A 16,544-nucleotide genomic window follows, 5' to 3' on the forward strand; every position below is an offset into this window, starting at 1 on the left:
CCGCTACTAGCCCTGATCCAGTTCACCCTGGCCTCCTTTGCCCCTGGGGTGGTAGCTAACTAAGCTCTTAGCCAGCTAGCATGGCTCAACTGCTTTACATTCCTTGCTAACACCAAGCACTGTGGCTGCCATGCTTGTTCATTTGACCTCCCCCTCCTCCCTCTCTCCTCCCCTCTGCACTGCTTTTGTGTTCAGTGTCTTGTTAGAAGTACATTGTATTCATTATATTTTGTATGTTTTGTTCTATATTCAATTCATCTCTTGGACTTGATAGTGTTTGTAGCCTTTTCCTTCCAGAGAGAAAATAATGTGCCCCCTACCACAGTGATTTGTATCTTGATTTGGCATCAGTTTTACACTAGATGGCTTTCCTCTGCATTCATCAAGTTTGGGACAAAGTCTACATTGGCTTGGCTTGTCTCTTTTTGTTGCTGGATTGACTCAAACGCAGATTATACAAAGACAATGTTTTTACAAAAATGGAAGTGAATAACAGATTGGAACCCAAGTGACAGACTGAATTACACAGTCAAGTGTAATGGAATACATTTGGATATGTTCATTATGACATGAGACAGTTGCTGTAAAGGGCAATGTGTTTTTCCTCCTTTGACTTCTGGCTACTAGCTCTTGGACAGTCAGAGAGGAGGCGGGGTCTGCTGGAGGGGGGTCAGTCTGAGGGTGAGCTGAGGAAGAGGAGAGTGTTTGAAAAGCAGGGAAAATAAACCTTGGTTTCCTGTTAACGAGGTGCACCGGGGCCCTGTCGTGTGGGACCACTGCTCTGGATCTGTTTAAGCTCTACTGTTACAAAGCATAAGGGGAGGCGGAGGGGGGGGGTGGAGGTTACAGGTTGTAACAACGCACCTCAGTTTGGCCACAGCTCTGCTTCACCACCAGGCTTCAAACACATAAATGCCACAGGGAGAGCACATCTCACTCCCACTGCACCTCTAATAAGTCTTTCGGTTATTGAAATCAGAAACCTACTTTGACAAGATAGACATGTTTTTACCATTAAAGTTCTGTGCTATACTTCACACTGTACGTCCAAATGGTATAGTTTTGCTGAGACATATAATGGTTTTGACTTGTAGTTGACATTTTAGTAAGATGAAAGATCACTCCATTCCACTGAAGTCCCAGGATTTAGTTCCAGACTTTTCTAAGTAATTCATTCGGTAGTTATTATGATGTATTGTCACTGGTATCAAATTCTGTCATGACCCAGTAACCTTCCATTGCTATGTTTTTTCATGGCTAACAACATTAAGACATCTGCACTAGTTTTATTGACCCAGCCGGCCAGCAACCTCTGCATGATCCTCTTCTGTTCATCTCATCCTTTTTAACAGAGTGATAAATGCCTTTGTCTTAGCAGATAAGTTTAATTCATATTTCAAAGAGGGAGACTCATAAAAGCTTCCCTCACATCTCACATGAATGCCTGTTGCGGAGCTCTAATCCAGCCCTGGTGTGTGAGTGTGTGCCAGAGAATGCCATTGGAGGGAGGGCAGTCGCCGCCATTGTCCTCAGGCTCTAAGCATGACTTTCAGATTTATATCTCCCCAATGAATGGAACGGGACGCCTTGTCTTGTACCCTTGGGGGATTTCTCAATACACCAGGAGAAGTTGTAATTTTCAGTCAAGGGAAATAAATCCATCCTGCTCCACCTACTTTAATTCAACTCTTCACCTCCTGTATTCCTCATGTGCTTTCTTGCCGTTTCATATCATCCTCTCTCAGTATGGGTTAGTAAGTCTTCTGGCCTCTCCACGGTGTGCTACGTTCCCAGGGTCGTTGCATTGGAGAAGGGGAGGGAGGTGCGTGTTTAGCCCCTGGCAGGACAGACAAAGATGGCTGACAATGTGCAGGGGCTCTGCTCTCGACAGGCAGCGAGGAATGTCTCTAATCAATTCAGCATTGTGGTCGCTCTGTTATTCTCAATGGCGAGCTTAGCAGCAACGCCAGACAATACAAGTGTTGGTGGTTCATCCAGAGCCGTCCATCATCTCCTTTCATTTTCTCCTTGTTGCTAATGCTAGTATCTACTCATTTTCCAGCCTCGTGTTTGGAGGATTGTGATAATTGAAAGCCGTGGCGCACTCCCACACTACATGCCCCATATGTTGAACCTCCCTTTTGGTTTGTGCCTGGAAGCTTTTATGTCAAAATGTCTGTACAAAGCAATCTGATTCTATACTAAACCATAATAAATCATATCATTCTAGGTCGCTTGAGGAGATTAAAACCTTATCTCTTATTTCTGTTTATTGCTGTATTGATTTTAGTCGTTATGTAAGCATAAAATGAACATCTATTGGTTACACTAATGAAATATTAACTACACATTAGCAGCAGTTAGTCAACAATCTAGTCTTTTTTTTGTTGCTCAGAGGAGACAGGAGGTGTTGCATGGCTGAGCTAAGTGGGGAGGGAAAAACAGGGGAGGGACATGACGTCATCCTTTACATTTCTCCACACTGGGCTGGCTGCGGTTTCACTCCATCAAAGTGGCGCTCTGTCGATTCACAATCATCCAAAGCTGTAAATGCATGACCGGCCGCCAGCTGCTGTTTGACACGTCCGAGCTCACTTAACCACTACAGACGGAGGAGAAACGGGAAAGAATGAAAGAGGTGGAGGACAATTGGAAAAGCTATAGAAGGTGGAGAGTGTGAAACAGATGTGAGGTTACACTGCATTTTAAAAGAGTAAAACTAAATATCACTAAATGGACCACCAACAAAGATATTTTCAAGACTATTCGACCAAATCCAAACATATCACATGATTAAAATCTTACTGGTAAAATGGTATAACTACATACAGTGTTCAGAAGAATACTTTGAAAATGCATTTAGTTACAGAATACTATTACGCTACATGGTTCAATCACAGTACTGTACTCTGAATACTTGGAATACTTTTTACATCCAGCTGCATTTAAATTATAGGGTAAAGACGCAACATAGGATTAAAGTAGTTTTATGTTAGTTTTACTGTTTGCTATGCATTTCCTGCCACTGATTAGAGAAGGAAAAATCACACATGCCTCACCACAAGAGCAGTGTTGTCTATTTTTCTCACTGATCATGTGCAGTTTGAAGCTTAAATTACATGAACAAAATCCGCAATGTATTCCTTTGATTTTAGAAAAGTAACTATTACTACTGAATACCACCGAATGAAAAAGTATCTGTACCAGAATATAGTTACAAAGCTAAAAGTAACTACAGCTCTGAGTAAGTTGTAATGCAGATTTGTTTTGATTTTCAACTAAATTTCCTAAATTGAGACAATGATAAGATTAATTTAATGTGCTTTTAATGCCATTACTATGTGTTGCTATGTGTATATATTACTGTAGCTGTGTGGCAGTGTCACATGTCTAAGCTTTGGCTTCGCTTGCTCTATATTACCGTGAACAATGCATTTACTATATAAACCAGGCTACAATATATGGACCCATTGAAATGTTCAGGGAGGTGTTGATTTACTCAGCTGCACATCTCCTACTTCTCTCCCCAGTGACATAACAGAACAATGTCGCTGAAGGCTTTAAATATCTTCACGCTGACCTCATCTGCACACAGTTACAGTTAAGCGCCTGGAAAGATTGGATGCTAAACTGTCTGTCTTAAATTACTCCTTGGATTTTCCCTCCCCTGGTTTTTCCATATGCTCACAGTGTCAGCGGTGTGCAGGTGTGTGTCAGTTACTGCAGTGCATTGTGGTTAATAAAGACAGAAAAGGGGCCAATGGGAGTGTGTCTCAGTCCAGTTCTCTCAGTGACGGTCAGTTGGGCTCATGCGAAGGCTCAATAAATATTTTATAACATGAAATAAAAACAGTATTTTGCCCTTTTCATCTCTTGCCTCAGTCAAAGCTCCATTCACCCACACTCCCCCTCCTCACTCCTTTCTGCTGTTTCCTTGACTGCTCCTCGAAGCCCAGCTCTGTTCACACCCCAGTGCTGCCACTTGCTGGACACATAAAGAATTGCAATTTTTGGTGACATGCACTTATTTTGTTAAAACAGTAGGTGGCAGCACTAAAGGGTAGCCTGTCTAGTTGTAAACATCATCAGCTTTTAGCACATGCATTTATTTGTTTTTTTATTTATCAGCTAAAACTCAAATTATATTTAAACTTGAATAATAAAAATGTAAAGAGTTGAATATATGTAATGAAATGGACCATATTTATTAAGGCAGTTGTCAAAGTTGTGTAAAAAGCAGTATAATAAAGGGTATAGTAAAAAAATAGCTTGAAGTAAAATAAGACTTGATTGAATGCGATATTGCTATTACTATTCCTTAAAGTTGTATTTTTTCTGACATAATTAAGTACCAGCTCTATAAATATTTCTATGACCCCATATTACTCTTACTAGTACTAATATCACAACTAGTACTAATATCACAACTACTGCTGCTTTTATTAGTACTGCTTCAAGCACAGTGGTGTTATTAATAGTTAGATTTCCTTCTATCACATAGGATTTTGATTTGTACATGGTGGATCCTCATGTCTGCTTTGTTTGATTCACTTCCCCTAACAAAGCCCCATCCCACTGTTTGTTTTATGGAGGCTGTAAATGCTCTACAATCCCTTTTTAATTGACTTGGTCTCTCTGCGTGCATTTGGCATCAGCCCTCTAAGTCATAAACGGCACGTCTGCACAGCGTCAGTGCCTTTGCCAAGAGCTGCTTTGTGATGTCGTTAACAAATAAAATAATACGTGTTTTTTCTGTTGTTTTCTGTGTGTCTGTGCAGAGTAAACGGGACCATCTGCTGATGAATGTGAAATGGTACTACCGCCAGTCAGAGGTGCCCGACTCGGTCTACCAACACCTGGTCCAGGACAGGAACAATGAGAACGGTGAGATAGTTATAAAATATTTACACTGTTTATCTGACTAGCAAAACAAATATTAGATTGAGAAAATCACAATGTATTCACATGACATGCTGTTTGACATTTTCTTTAGCTAATAGATGTCACAATTCTAACATTTTAAGGTCTATTTCGATACTAAGGAATAGGTTTGATTTAAAATTTGTTGTCACGCATAGTAAAAATGCTCTCCTTTAGACAATAGAAAGGTTAATAGTACTTTCTTTGTTGCCATGTGGTTTTATACTAGCTCTTTTAAAGCTCAAGATCATTCTGAAACTGCGTAGCAAAGGTCAAATTGTTTTGTGTTGATACTTGTTCAAATGAGTATCTTGTTTTGATTTAAAAAAGAAAAAAAGGCCTTCATAGTGGTCACGGGTTAACCCAGATGTCTCTAAATGTCAGGAGGAATTACTTAAATATCATATTATTTTTAGAGTGGGCTTTACTGATGGCAGATAAAACTGTAAAAACTGTATCAAGGTTACAGTATTTCCACAGATGGATTTTTCTCATGTTGCCTCTCCACTTTCTCTCAGCGTTTTTTTAGTGCAGTGATTCAAAGACGCGAAGAGACTTTCAGACTGAGATCTGAGCCAGAGTTTGTGTTTGTGCTCGAGGCCAGACAGAAGTCGAGTGTTAATAACTCGCTCAGTCATGTGACCCTCTCCACTCAGCTCCATCAGACACGCTGCGAGACACAGGGACACAGCTTTATACTCTTACCGCACCAAATCAAACAGGTGGAAAATAGTATCAAACTGTGTCCACCGTTTTATTTTTTGAAGCTTTATCACACTTAAATATTTCCTTTCAGTACTTGACATTACACAGACAAAAACAGTGACCTTTTCAAAACTTCAATTTGTTTGTTTAAAGCGAAGTTGTGTCCAGAAACAAGACAATGCGCAACAATTATATAACAATTACATTATGTCTTGCGCAATCTGTTCTAATTTGGATATTTTTTTTATGTTCAAATGGAAAGTTCACTGAAGCCTGATATCCCCAGTTTGTGATTAGTGCCCTTATCATAATTACACAATACTCCCACAACAAAGCCATCCACTGTTCATGTTCAGTAGAGCAAAGTTTACATATTATGTTTTTATATCACGATGCAGTTCTTAAAAAATTGAATACCTTTCCAACTGTCATTTATATCAGCACAAACCCCAAACTCAGGTGCACTGCTGCAGTTATCAGCCCTACACCACACTCGGCTCCCTGTAGATAGACCCATACTTCACTATCTGCAGTGTGTCCTTGCAGCAGCAGTGGGACTCCGGATTATTAGAATAGATGTCAGGAGGCTGGAGCTCAGTGGCCACCAGGCGATACAACCTGGGTCATTTGTCAAGTGTGAATCTTGGCCCATGCTCTAAACAGCTAATGCCCCACATGGGTTATTTCCTCTTCTCCCGAGCAACCACACAAAATTGGCATTATTGAGCTATAGGCCACATTACTGACCTCTGCAGAACACACTTGTTACTTTGCATGGGGATTGTGTTATCAGCCAGTTAAAGTGCATGTGACTGGTTTTCATGTTTTTTAGTTGGTGCAGGGGCAATTTAAGCAGAAGGAACCAACTTTTTTGACAGTTTCAACCTTCATTTAACAAAATAAAGGTGCTGGCTTGGTGGTAGCGGTTTTTTTCTTATTTAACTGCAGTTTAGAAGATGCTTGGAGAGAATTACCTCTATGTACATCGTTTCTTCTTTTACTTCTGCCAAGGCCCAAGCAGGAAGTAAAATAATAGACTTCACCCTCCCAAAGAAGATTTTTTTGTAATATTTTGAACATACTTGATGAAATAACGAGTTGTCTAACCTGTCACATGTATTTCAATACTTTGGGGTCATAAATATAGGAGCTTTCATGTTTTACGCATAAATATTAACCGTGCTTTTTCTGTTTCCAGATTCGGGTCGGGAGCTGGTGATCACAGACCCAGTGGTGAGGAGTCGAGAGCTCTTTATTTCAGACTACGTGGACACTTATCATGCTGCTGCTCTAAGGTAAACACATACAGACTGGAGCTAGATGTATGAGTGTAAACTAAAGGCAACACATGTCAAATAACAGCAGCACTTTGAAAAGCGGGGTCCTGGGGCATGCTGGGAGCTCACCTCGAAGCGAGCAGATCACGCAATATAAACTCTGCCTCTAACATGTCGTCTCAGTTTTCAGTTGAATGAAGACGGATAGTAACATATAAACCTTTAAGTCCCATTGCTTATCTTTTAGCCTGTATTGTTTTATATTTCATGTATAGTGGAGTGGAGTTTAAAAATGTATGTATGTTTAAACTACACAATATTATGGCGCAGGCACATGAGTATATACATATTCCTAAAGGGATCAATAAAATCTTTCACTCTCTAAGAAAATATAGTTCAGATTAAGTGATTTACAAACTGATATGGGTCTAGGCCTTGCAAGTTTATGAAGGCAAATGTAGTCGTGGTATTAAAACAATCTTATTCTTACTCATTCTTCTAGTGTAAATACAGGACCCTTGAATTACACTTTCCAAATTAAAGTAATTATGTATGGACACCACCCAGCTTTACTGGTTTTACTAAAACATAATCCCAACTTCATACTTTTAACCTCAGGAAGAGCTCAGCCATAATGATTTTCCGTGGTAGAAAACAGGTTTCTTCCTTTCATTTGGGAATTCCTGCCTGTATGTCTTGATCCATTCCTGGCTGACCACCTCTCCCACTTCCCCTGCGCTCTCTAACCAGAACCATGTGTGAGGCTCGTCGGTGGCGGCCAGTCAAAGCCCTGTCTCCCAGAAACCACTGATTTCAGGGCAAATTAGCTGCAACATCTCCTCCACAGAGCCGCCTTTGATTTGACTTATTCTCTGGGCTTTAGATAAATGGGAGGGAATTCCAGTGGGATGGTGTAACGCCGCAGCTCTGCAGAGACAGGCTGCCTTTTAGAGCACTTTAATCTTGAGTGCATGGAGATACCAGTTCTGTGTGGGTCTGCATTTGCCATGGATGGCTGTTACTTTGCACAGGCACAGAACTAAGGGGACTACAAACGGCAATTGGGATTAAGGTGTGGGTTGGGCTTAAATTTTTTTAAGACGCAAGTATTAGAATTTTAATCCAAATCTTTACAGTAAGCATCAGGCATGGTATCCAAGACCATTTGCATATTTGCATTCTGTTTGTGTTGTGACCTGCTTGTTAATTCAGTAAAACATCATAAGTTCTTAAAGATTCCCTCCTGGACCACATTTGATAGATAAGGACCACTTCAAACCTACATGAGCTGCAGTTCTGATTTTGTACTCAAAGCATTCAGATTTGACTTTTATTACATAAAGAAGTGGATTGATCTAAAATACTGCATGCTGGTACCACAATATCAGAGATTGTTAAAGTCAGTATGCATGACAGGTGCACCCCACCTGTCCCACTGTGTATGTCACGTCAAACATCACAATTAGACTGCCTCCTCGCTTTGATGATTGTTATTGTTGTCACTGGATTGTTCTATCTAATGAGTTTGTGTTCTTTCTCTAGGGGGAAGTGCAACATTTCTCATTTCTCCGACATATTTGCTGCAAGGGAGTTCAGAGCTCGCATCGACTCCTTCTTCTACATCCTCGGATACAACCCAGAGACCAGGTGAGACACGTCAACCTCATCACTGTGGTATTCACAGTTCACTCGCAATTATTGTATTGTGTAAAATTTGATATTGTGACATCCATACCATGGAGTTTGATTTGTGATTTGTCATTCTTCAAATTATATAATAATTATAATATATAGCAACTTTTAAGGTATATTATTCATTCACTCCACACTAGTGATGGTGGTAAGCTACTATCAGAGCCACAGTTGCACCAAGGTAGACTGACAGAATCGAGGCTGCCAGTCTGCACCACCGGCCCCTCCGACTACCACCAACGCTCATGCACACACCACTTTCATACTAGGCAGTGTTGTGTTCTTAAACTTTTGTTGTGTCCTTGGACCTTTAGGCTGGGGGACCACTGTAATAAATATTACACTGATAATGCATACAATATATTGAAATTTGTACCAAAGTAGTTAATTTGATGGACTTTACTATGTTGTGGGTTTAATCTTCCTGTGGCAACGATTTGCCATTATGCATGTTTTTGTTGTTGTTGTGGCTTGGCTGTGCTTAATTGAGTTAAATACTTTCATTCTTTGTGTGGCATCTTGGAGTAGCCGAAGATCTAAATTGCTGTGGATGCTGTTTCTTTAAGGTAATGATTTGTTGGTTTGTTGTTGTTTGGGGGGTGTCACGTGTTAGTGACAGTCAGTGCCTGTAAAGGGCTCTGGGGGAAGCCGGTAGGAATCCCCCTTTATGGGGCCCCTTTGGATCTGTCCTCTCCCCCTCCCTCCAGCGCAGCTCTGCTCGTTTGGTATTCTGTGCGGCGTGTCTGCAGCCTTGCAATTTCACTCTTGTTTATTATGGCACAGACATGAGCAGAGATGAACTCCACTGCTGCATGCGTGTGTGCCTGCCAGCGTGTGTGTGCGCGTGGCGCGCGCCGGTGTGAGGTCGCAGCACATGCTCAGTTGTGTCTGGAGAGAAATACGTGCAGGCTGAGGTCACAGCACAAGCTCTGAACACCTCTCCGGAGTGAATGTGTGCCGCTCCATTTTGAGCACCTTCAAAAGGTGGGAGAGCCGTTCCGCTCAGTGTCACCGGCCAAGCTCAGGGCGATGGCAGACATGGACGATCTGTTCAGCCCCCGGAGGTAGGTGTGCGCTCCGGTTTCATTGCTCGCTCCAGCCGTTCTCCGCGCTACGAGGCTGCGTATCCATTGTACTCTCGCGCTTTACGCAGCAATAATGGGATAATAGTATTCGTTCTGTAAATGCATCGCTGTCACTATCTTTACCTGTTGTAGTTCGTCTGTCGGGGAGGCACAATAACTGAGGCAGACAGTCTGTCACTGCAGACGGCTTTGCGCATCACTGCTCCAATGTGGAGCTATGTTCACAATGTGGCGCTCGTGGACGCTCCGTTGTCTGTCTATCTGCGACAATTAAGCTCATGAAATGCCCCTCGTGTTCTTTATCATAGGGGTATAGAGTGGAGACCCCAACCGTGGCTCCATTTTGCAGCAGCCCCGTGTTTACAACCGAGGTGACATGGCGCACGCGGCGACGTACCGGTGCACAACACAAAGCACGAGGGTTTCCTGTCCGTTTCCTTTGGGTGCTGGTGGGTGGTGAGTGGCGCACGCCGACCCTCACGCCGTTTTAACAGTACAAAGTTTCACTCTGTTATTGCTGAGCTACAATTATGTCAGTGTGCCACAGGCGGATGCTGCGATTGGGTGAAATTGATGGAGGGGGCGGGACTGGTCTTGATTGCTCGCTCACGCACACAAAGTGAGCCACATTGCTGATGTTTGAGTTTAATACGTGAAACTGTAATTACCTGGTGGTATTTTGAGCAAGTTCTAAATTTGAAATAATGATGAACTGCTGTCCTTTGTCTTCTTAGAGGCTTATTGGAGACAAAGGAATTTAACTTACTCAGGATGATTGCAGGAAAAGCAACATACATCATTTTTTTTACATTTTGTCTGTATTATTTTTATACATTCTAATCTATATGTATATATACAACAGTTGCAATTGCATCCTATAAGCTCATAGCATCAAAGCGGAGCAGTAGACATGTCCTTGTGTATTTTGGCTGGAGTTTAGGTCTGAAATATAGTAGCTGTCTCATTGAAAACTCCCTGTCACGGTACATTTATATTCTGGCTCCCCTCTCGGCCCAAAGCAGCCCTCAGACTGAATGTCGTTGTGGGCTCTGAGGATTTGCCTGTGTAAAACATAGCTGTGCTCAGTGCTGTTTTTATTCTGGTGCACAGGTCCTCATTTGTCATCCTTACAGCCTGCTGCCAGAGCACTGCTGACCCGGCTCACTGCACACTGTCAGGAACGCGTTTGGAGAAGTTTTCCTCAGTCAATGCATACCATATGAACACTCACTATAATTTATATTTTATGACTTATGCAGAGTTTATGAAAGGTGATTCTCAGCTGAAGTCATTTTAAACCAATCACTGTTGTTGTTGTTGTTGTTGTTTTCATCCTAACTTGTGGAAACTAATCAAAGTTTTGAAATAACAAGTAGTAACATATATCTTATGTTATATCAATAAGGGAAATTGCTTGGACACAGTGGCTCACACATTACAATATAATAACAAAGAGCAAAGCAAGAAATGGTAATACAGTTCTAAATAATTCAATAAGAAGTGGTAGTCTATCCATCTCTAAATATGTTTACTAAAATAAATGTTAAGAAATTGTCCTTAGCCCACTTTGTACAATCCTAGCAGTAGTTTTTCTCCTTTCTAAACTCGGTGTTCGGTATTTCGATACTTGATATGTTGAAACGTTCTACTAACTATGATCCAAGTTAAGCTTATGTTATGAAATCCATCTTTTGAAACTTTTACAGTCTGGCGCTAAAGCGTTGCTGACGCACAGACCACCCCATTTTCATTTTATCAGCTCCATTCATCAGCTTTGTTTGCCAACTCCTGAATGCTTTATATTTAGTTTGCCCTGCCTGCCATTGAGTGTTTGTAATAAACTAATGAAATATTGCACTATTTTCCCGGAGCAGTGGCAGTGTGTCAAGCTGCCCTGACAAGCCCGGGGTCATTTACTGCTTTTTGAAATGTAGTTTTTGGCCTGCAACCACAGTACGGTATAGATTACACATTTAATCTTTAGGAAGGGGACACAGAGGAAGGCATGTTTTTGGTTTGGGTGGTTTTGCAGCCTCTCTCTCGCCTCTTGTATTTCCACAGCTTGATTGAGTGTGTGTGCTTCTCCGGGTGCAAATCTTGCTGACAGTTTCTGGGCCGCCCCAACACTCGCCTGTATAAAAAAAAAGAAGAAAAAATCAAAATCTGTACTGTTACCTAGGCAACGGGAGGGAAAGGGGTTTTCAAAGGGAACATCTTGTCATTTTCTTTAATCCACTGCAGCTGGAGAGTCGGAAACACTATTATTAAATTGCAGTTGCCATGGTTACACACATTTGTACCGGCAGCCATGTCGCCCCCACCTTGCCACCACCCCCCCGCACTCATATACCCGGCAGCTCCCCTCCTCTTTTAGGGTTTTATTGCTGCATCCACAATATCAGGTCTACTCGCCTAGTAATATACACACTGCTTCTCAATTCTTTTGTCTTGAAACTGCAGCTCTGAACCTTAATGCACAGAAAGATTTAAGCCCATAGAAACACCATGATCACAGACCGCTTTAACAAACAGGATGCTGAATAAATATTTAGTTTAACACAATCTCTTTGTCTCTTCACAGGCGTTTGAACAGCACACAAGGGGAGATCCGAGTGGGCCCCAGCCACCAAGTAAGTACAACACATGCTGAAAATGTTGCAAATACACCATTTTCGCTCTTATAAATAATCATAGAATTTCCCTGTTGAGGATTCAGCTGTCTCAGTGAAGCGTTATATTTTGTAGTGAGATTATGTTCAGTCAAAAACGTTACGAAATGCAAAGATTACGTGGGGTAAAATGGTAATTCTAAACCTATTGTGACTCTAGTTCAGGGATGAATGCTCTTTGTAGTCCATAATAGTTATAGTCAGTTTATCAGATTTCATAATACTGGAGCATTTCATAAACTATTGGGGTCTAATATAAAATAAAAAGAGCATAATTCAACTTCAGTAAAGTCAGTTGTATTTCATTAATTATTTAGTCTTGAAAGTGTAAGACGGACATTAAATGAATAATGTGAAGCACCCACAACCATGGTACTTTAAACCCAACAGCTCTAGTTACAGTCACACACGCATCACATTTGTACTGTCTAACTCACATTAACATGTCTCAGTGCTCCACAGTGGTGAGTAAAACGATTAATGGCTGTCACTTGGAACTGGCCCATTCTCCTCTAAAACTACTCACAGAGCGATGACAGCGCACTGAAACATGATTCTTTCTTGAAACTCATCTGCTATTTGTAGTGTGACTTCTGTCCCTCTGCTCTTCCCTCAAACTAATTCAGGCCAAACTCCCTGAGCTGCAGCCCTTCCCCTCCCCGTGTGGCCAGGCTGTGACCGAAAATGAGGAGCTGGTGTGGATGCCCGGGGTCAACGACTGTGACCTTCTCATGTACCTCAGAGCCGCAAGGTGAGCTGCTCAACTTTGAACTCAAACCATGCATTGAAAAACTGCTATAATTTACTCTCCAGTCACAACTGTTTTATTTTGAAAACTCTGACTAATTTACCCAGACAAAATTATGTTATGTAAGAGAACTAGTGTCCTGGCATGAACCATGTTTTGACCTCTCATGACTGTGTATCTTATAATGCTCTATGTGCCACAGTGGTATATGATTACCCTTGTTTAAATAGACAGTACATATTTAAACTGTGAGAAGTTTTCATCGGTGTTGCTGTATATGAATAGACTTGGTGTTGTGCCCACAGGAGCATGGCTGCCTTTGCTGGAATGTGTGACGGAGGCTCAACAGAAGATGGGTGCCTTGCAGCCTCTCGAGATGACACTACACTCAACGCACTTAACACTGTGAGTATTACTGTACCGCTTTTGTCCATAAAATATATACAAAATATTAACTGCATGGACCTAGTTATTATGCAGAAATGCAGAGATGCAGAGCTAGGTGAGTGGAGACGAGAGAGTAGAGTATCCCCTTTAGTGCCCCCCCAGCCAATAACACTTGGGCCATAATGAGGCATTTGTCTGTCACTTGGACAATGAATACTGTGGAATCAAGCACCAGAAAAAGATAACAATCTTTATAAACAGGGCATTTATATGCCAACTCTATAAAGTGGGAATTAACATAGCCGGCAGGTCATTGTCACTCGACCTTCTGCATCTGCAATTCCAATGAGTAATGCTTGTTTATTCTCAGAGGAGAGGACTCAGCACCAGCTATTTTCCTCACTCAGTCTGACACAGGCTTAGACCGGCACCTCCTTCTTTGTTTTGTGTCAAGGTTAGATCAGGGCTAGATATTTCAGGAAGATGCTTCCTTGGAAGTAAAATACAAGTAATAAATGTGTCCACAATCTAAATGCTATTAATTCTGGCAAATGATTGAATGGTTTCAGTTTAAGTCAAGCTCATTGGTAAATTGTACATATCCTCCACAGCTTCATGAGAGCAGCTATGACGCAGGGAAAGCTCTCCAGCGCCTTGTGAAGAAGCCAGTCCCCAAACTAATAGAAAAATGCTGGTCTGAGGATGAAGTGGTAAGTGCACTGTTTACTATGGTTTCCTTTGTTTGTGTCAGCTCTTGCCTTGTGCCTTTAGAGGGCGCTATTGAGTTTGTTAGCGCTGGTCTCTGCACAGATCGCTATAACTGCCTGTTTCCAAGGCTGAGGAGCAGCTGCATCCTGTTTATCACTCGCAGAATAAATCTTTACTGTGGAGGTCTGCAGAAGAGATTGAGCGCGCCGCAAAAAGCCATATAGCCTCCATTTGAATTTAGATGTGAATTTTCCCCACAGCTGCCGAAGTGCTGGGATCAGAAAATGGCAGCCTGATCAAACAGAGCAGTGTGGACTGGTGGGAGGCACAGAACAACAGTGTCAAAACTGAAGGAGATCCGCAGCTTCAGCCTTGATGCTTTCTGACACATCGTTCGGTGTTGGTGTACGCGTTCTCTTTCTCAGATAACACACTGACTGATCCCACGGCACTTCTTAGAAAAACACGCCACTGTTGCTCTTCCCTCCAGCTGTGTGAATTATCTTTGTTCCACTTTGATGTTGTTTGGAAAACTCAGCACTGCAAAAGTTTGGATCCCATTGCTAGTGGGCGAGTGAAAATAATTTGATAATAGAATTTTTGTGATAAATGAACACAATAGGCACATTTAGACAAACTTGAGCCGCAGGAAAAAAATACTTGGTTAAAATTCAGAACAGTGGTTATTAGTTTGTTAAAGCTTTTAGTATCTACAGAATTAAAAAATATAAGTACAATACAAGTAAATTTACATAATACTCATCGTACCAAACCTAATACAATCTTGTACCAAACAAGAAACCAAGCTTTAGGTTTGTAGGAATACAAGTATTTTTCACGTAGTATTATCTTGTGACTCATTGACCGGGCTTCACTACTTTTCAGGGTTGTCTATAGTATCGAAAATCAGATACTAATGGATACAACAACATGTATTGAAAATAGATACACATTTGAGCAGGTATCTGCACTGAAAAAATCAAAAACAGGAAAAAAATTGACTTTTCCTGAATAGTTTTGGAATGATCTTGAGCTAGAGCAGAATATAATATAAATAAAGTACTATCATTTATTGTTGTGTATTAAAATGTCTAAAAAAGAGGGTTTTTTTCACCATTGTGGTATCAAAATTGGCATTGAGCCTCAAGTCTGTTTTTTACTATCAAAATCAAGTTTGAAATTTTAGTATCATGACGACAACAGTCCTTTTACACTTATTACTTGATGTGCCATTCTTCAGAAGTCTGTTGTCTTTCATGTCGCTCAGTGCTCACACTTGATTCACAGTGAGATGTTGTGACTGTAAAAGGGTGGAGCTGTGTGCCCCCGCTGCCCCCTGGAGGAGAGTACCCACCCATGTGTCCACTCTGACCACAAGATGAGAGCTAGCCTCCGATCCAAAGTCTGTCGTGTGTGTGTTGAGGGACAGGTGTACACATACCCTGCCCGGACAGCTTGTAGCCTCCTTACTTATTTATCACAGCGCGGTTCACTGTTGTCCTCTCCGCGTCCTGTCCCGCTGCAGGCTCTTTGTCATTATTCTCCTCCGCCTCTCCCTCACCTCATCTGAAGATGTGAATAAAAATGACAGTGACTGGTGCAGGACTGACAGCATCAGCCTGTCTTCAGGGTCACTCCCCTCCCCCCCGACGTGTGCCTTTTCCACCACCTCTCTCCTGTCTCGAGCTTGCCTGGAAAATTATATTCTACATTCTGTTAAGCAGTTTAGATCAAATTTGGTTGACAGCTTTTGGTGGTGTTCAGAATTTTTCCTGTCGATAACAAATAACAAATTAAATTGTTCAATCGACAAGTAGGAGCTGTAGTAAGAAGAGGTAATGAAGTAGAAGTGGTTGTAGTTGATGTAGTTTTTAATAACCACTGCAAGTAGTTGATGCTAAAACATTCTATTTAAAATTACTGTTCTTTTCCTTTTACTGGGATAAGGTTAGTGCAGCAGGCGGTGTATTAATGAACAAAGCATTTACACGAAATTAGATCTTTAAGTTCCTCAGAGAAAGCCTGATTCTACTTTGAACAATTTACTTTAACCACCCAGCTCTCTGAAACTCTTATTGAAATCCTCAAAGTGAAAAAGCCATGTATTTAAACCCATCACACATAAAACAAGCCCACTACTTTTATGTGCATGTTTTAACAGACGCCAGAATCAATGTGCCCTACCCACACACCAATCTGTGATGACTTGAGCTTTCAACCTAGAACACAGCGTTTACAGCTAAAAGGCCTGGCAGCTGCTGCTTTTGTGTCCAATAAACTGGGCCTTAGTGAGGAAATGTACTAATATCACTTGATATGATTTATGTACAAAATAAATGGCCTCTAGATGCAA

General features: G+C 41.5%; 1 protein-coding gene across 5 annotated transcripts in view; it reads left to right on the forward strand.

Moving 5' to 3' along the window:
* The window catches only part of rerea (arginine-glutamic acid dipeptide (RE) repeats a), a 98,236-nt gene that overhangs the window by 58,089 nt on the left and 23,603 nt on the right, over window positions 1–16,544 (forward strand). For 3 of the 5 annotated variants that reach the window (XM_055222791.1, XM_055222792.1, XM_055222793.1), the window contains exons 4-10: window positions 4,779–4,884; window positions 6,824–6,920; window positions 8,445–8,549; window positions 12,261–12,309; window positions 12,975–13,099; window positions 13,402–13,501; window positions 14,095–14,193. In XM_055222791.1, the coding sequence (XP_055078766.1) occupies window positions 4,779–4,884; window positions 6,824–6,920; window positions 8,445–8,549; window positions 12,261–12,309; window positions 12,975–13,099; window positions 13,402–13,501; window positions 14,095–14,193 (681 nt within the window). Of the gene's footprint in view, window positions 1–4,778; window positions 4,885–6,823; window positions 6,921–8,444; window positions 8,550–9,489; window positions 9,659–12,260; window positions 12,310–12,974; window positions 13,100–13,401; window positions 13,502–14,094; window positions 14,194–16,544 lie in introns of those variants that run through there. The other 2 variants (XM_055222795.1, XM_055222794.1) reach the window with 1 other exon arrangement.

Source organism: Periophthalmus magnuspinnatus, chromosome 7, assembly GCF_009829125.3.
Source record: "Periophthalmus magnuspinnatus isolate fPerMag1 chromosome 7, fPerMag1.2.pri, whole genome shotgun sequence".
NCBI classification, from domain to species: Eukaryota; Metazoa; Chordata; class Actinopteri; order Gobiiformes; family Gobiidae; genus Periophthalmus; species Periophthalmus magnuspinnatus.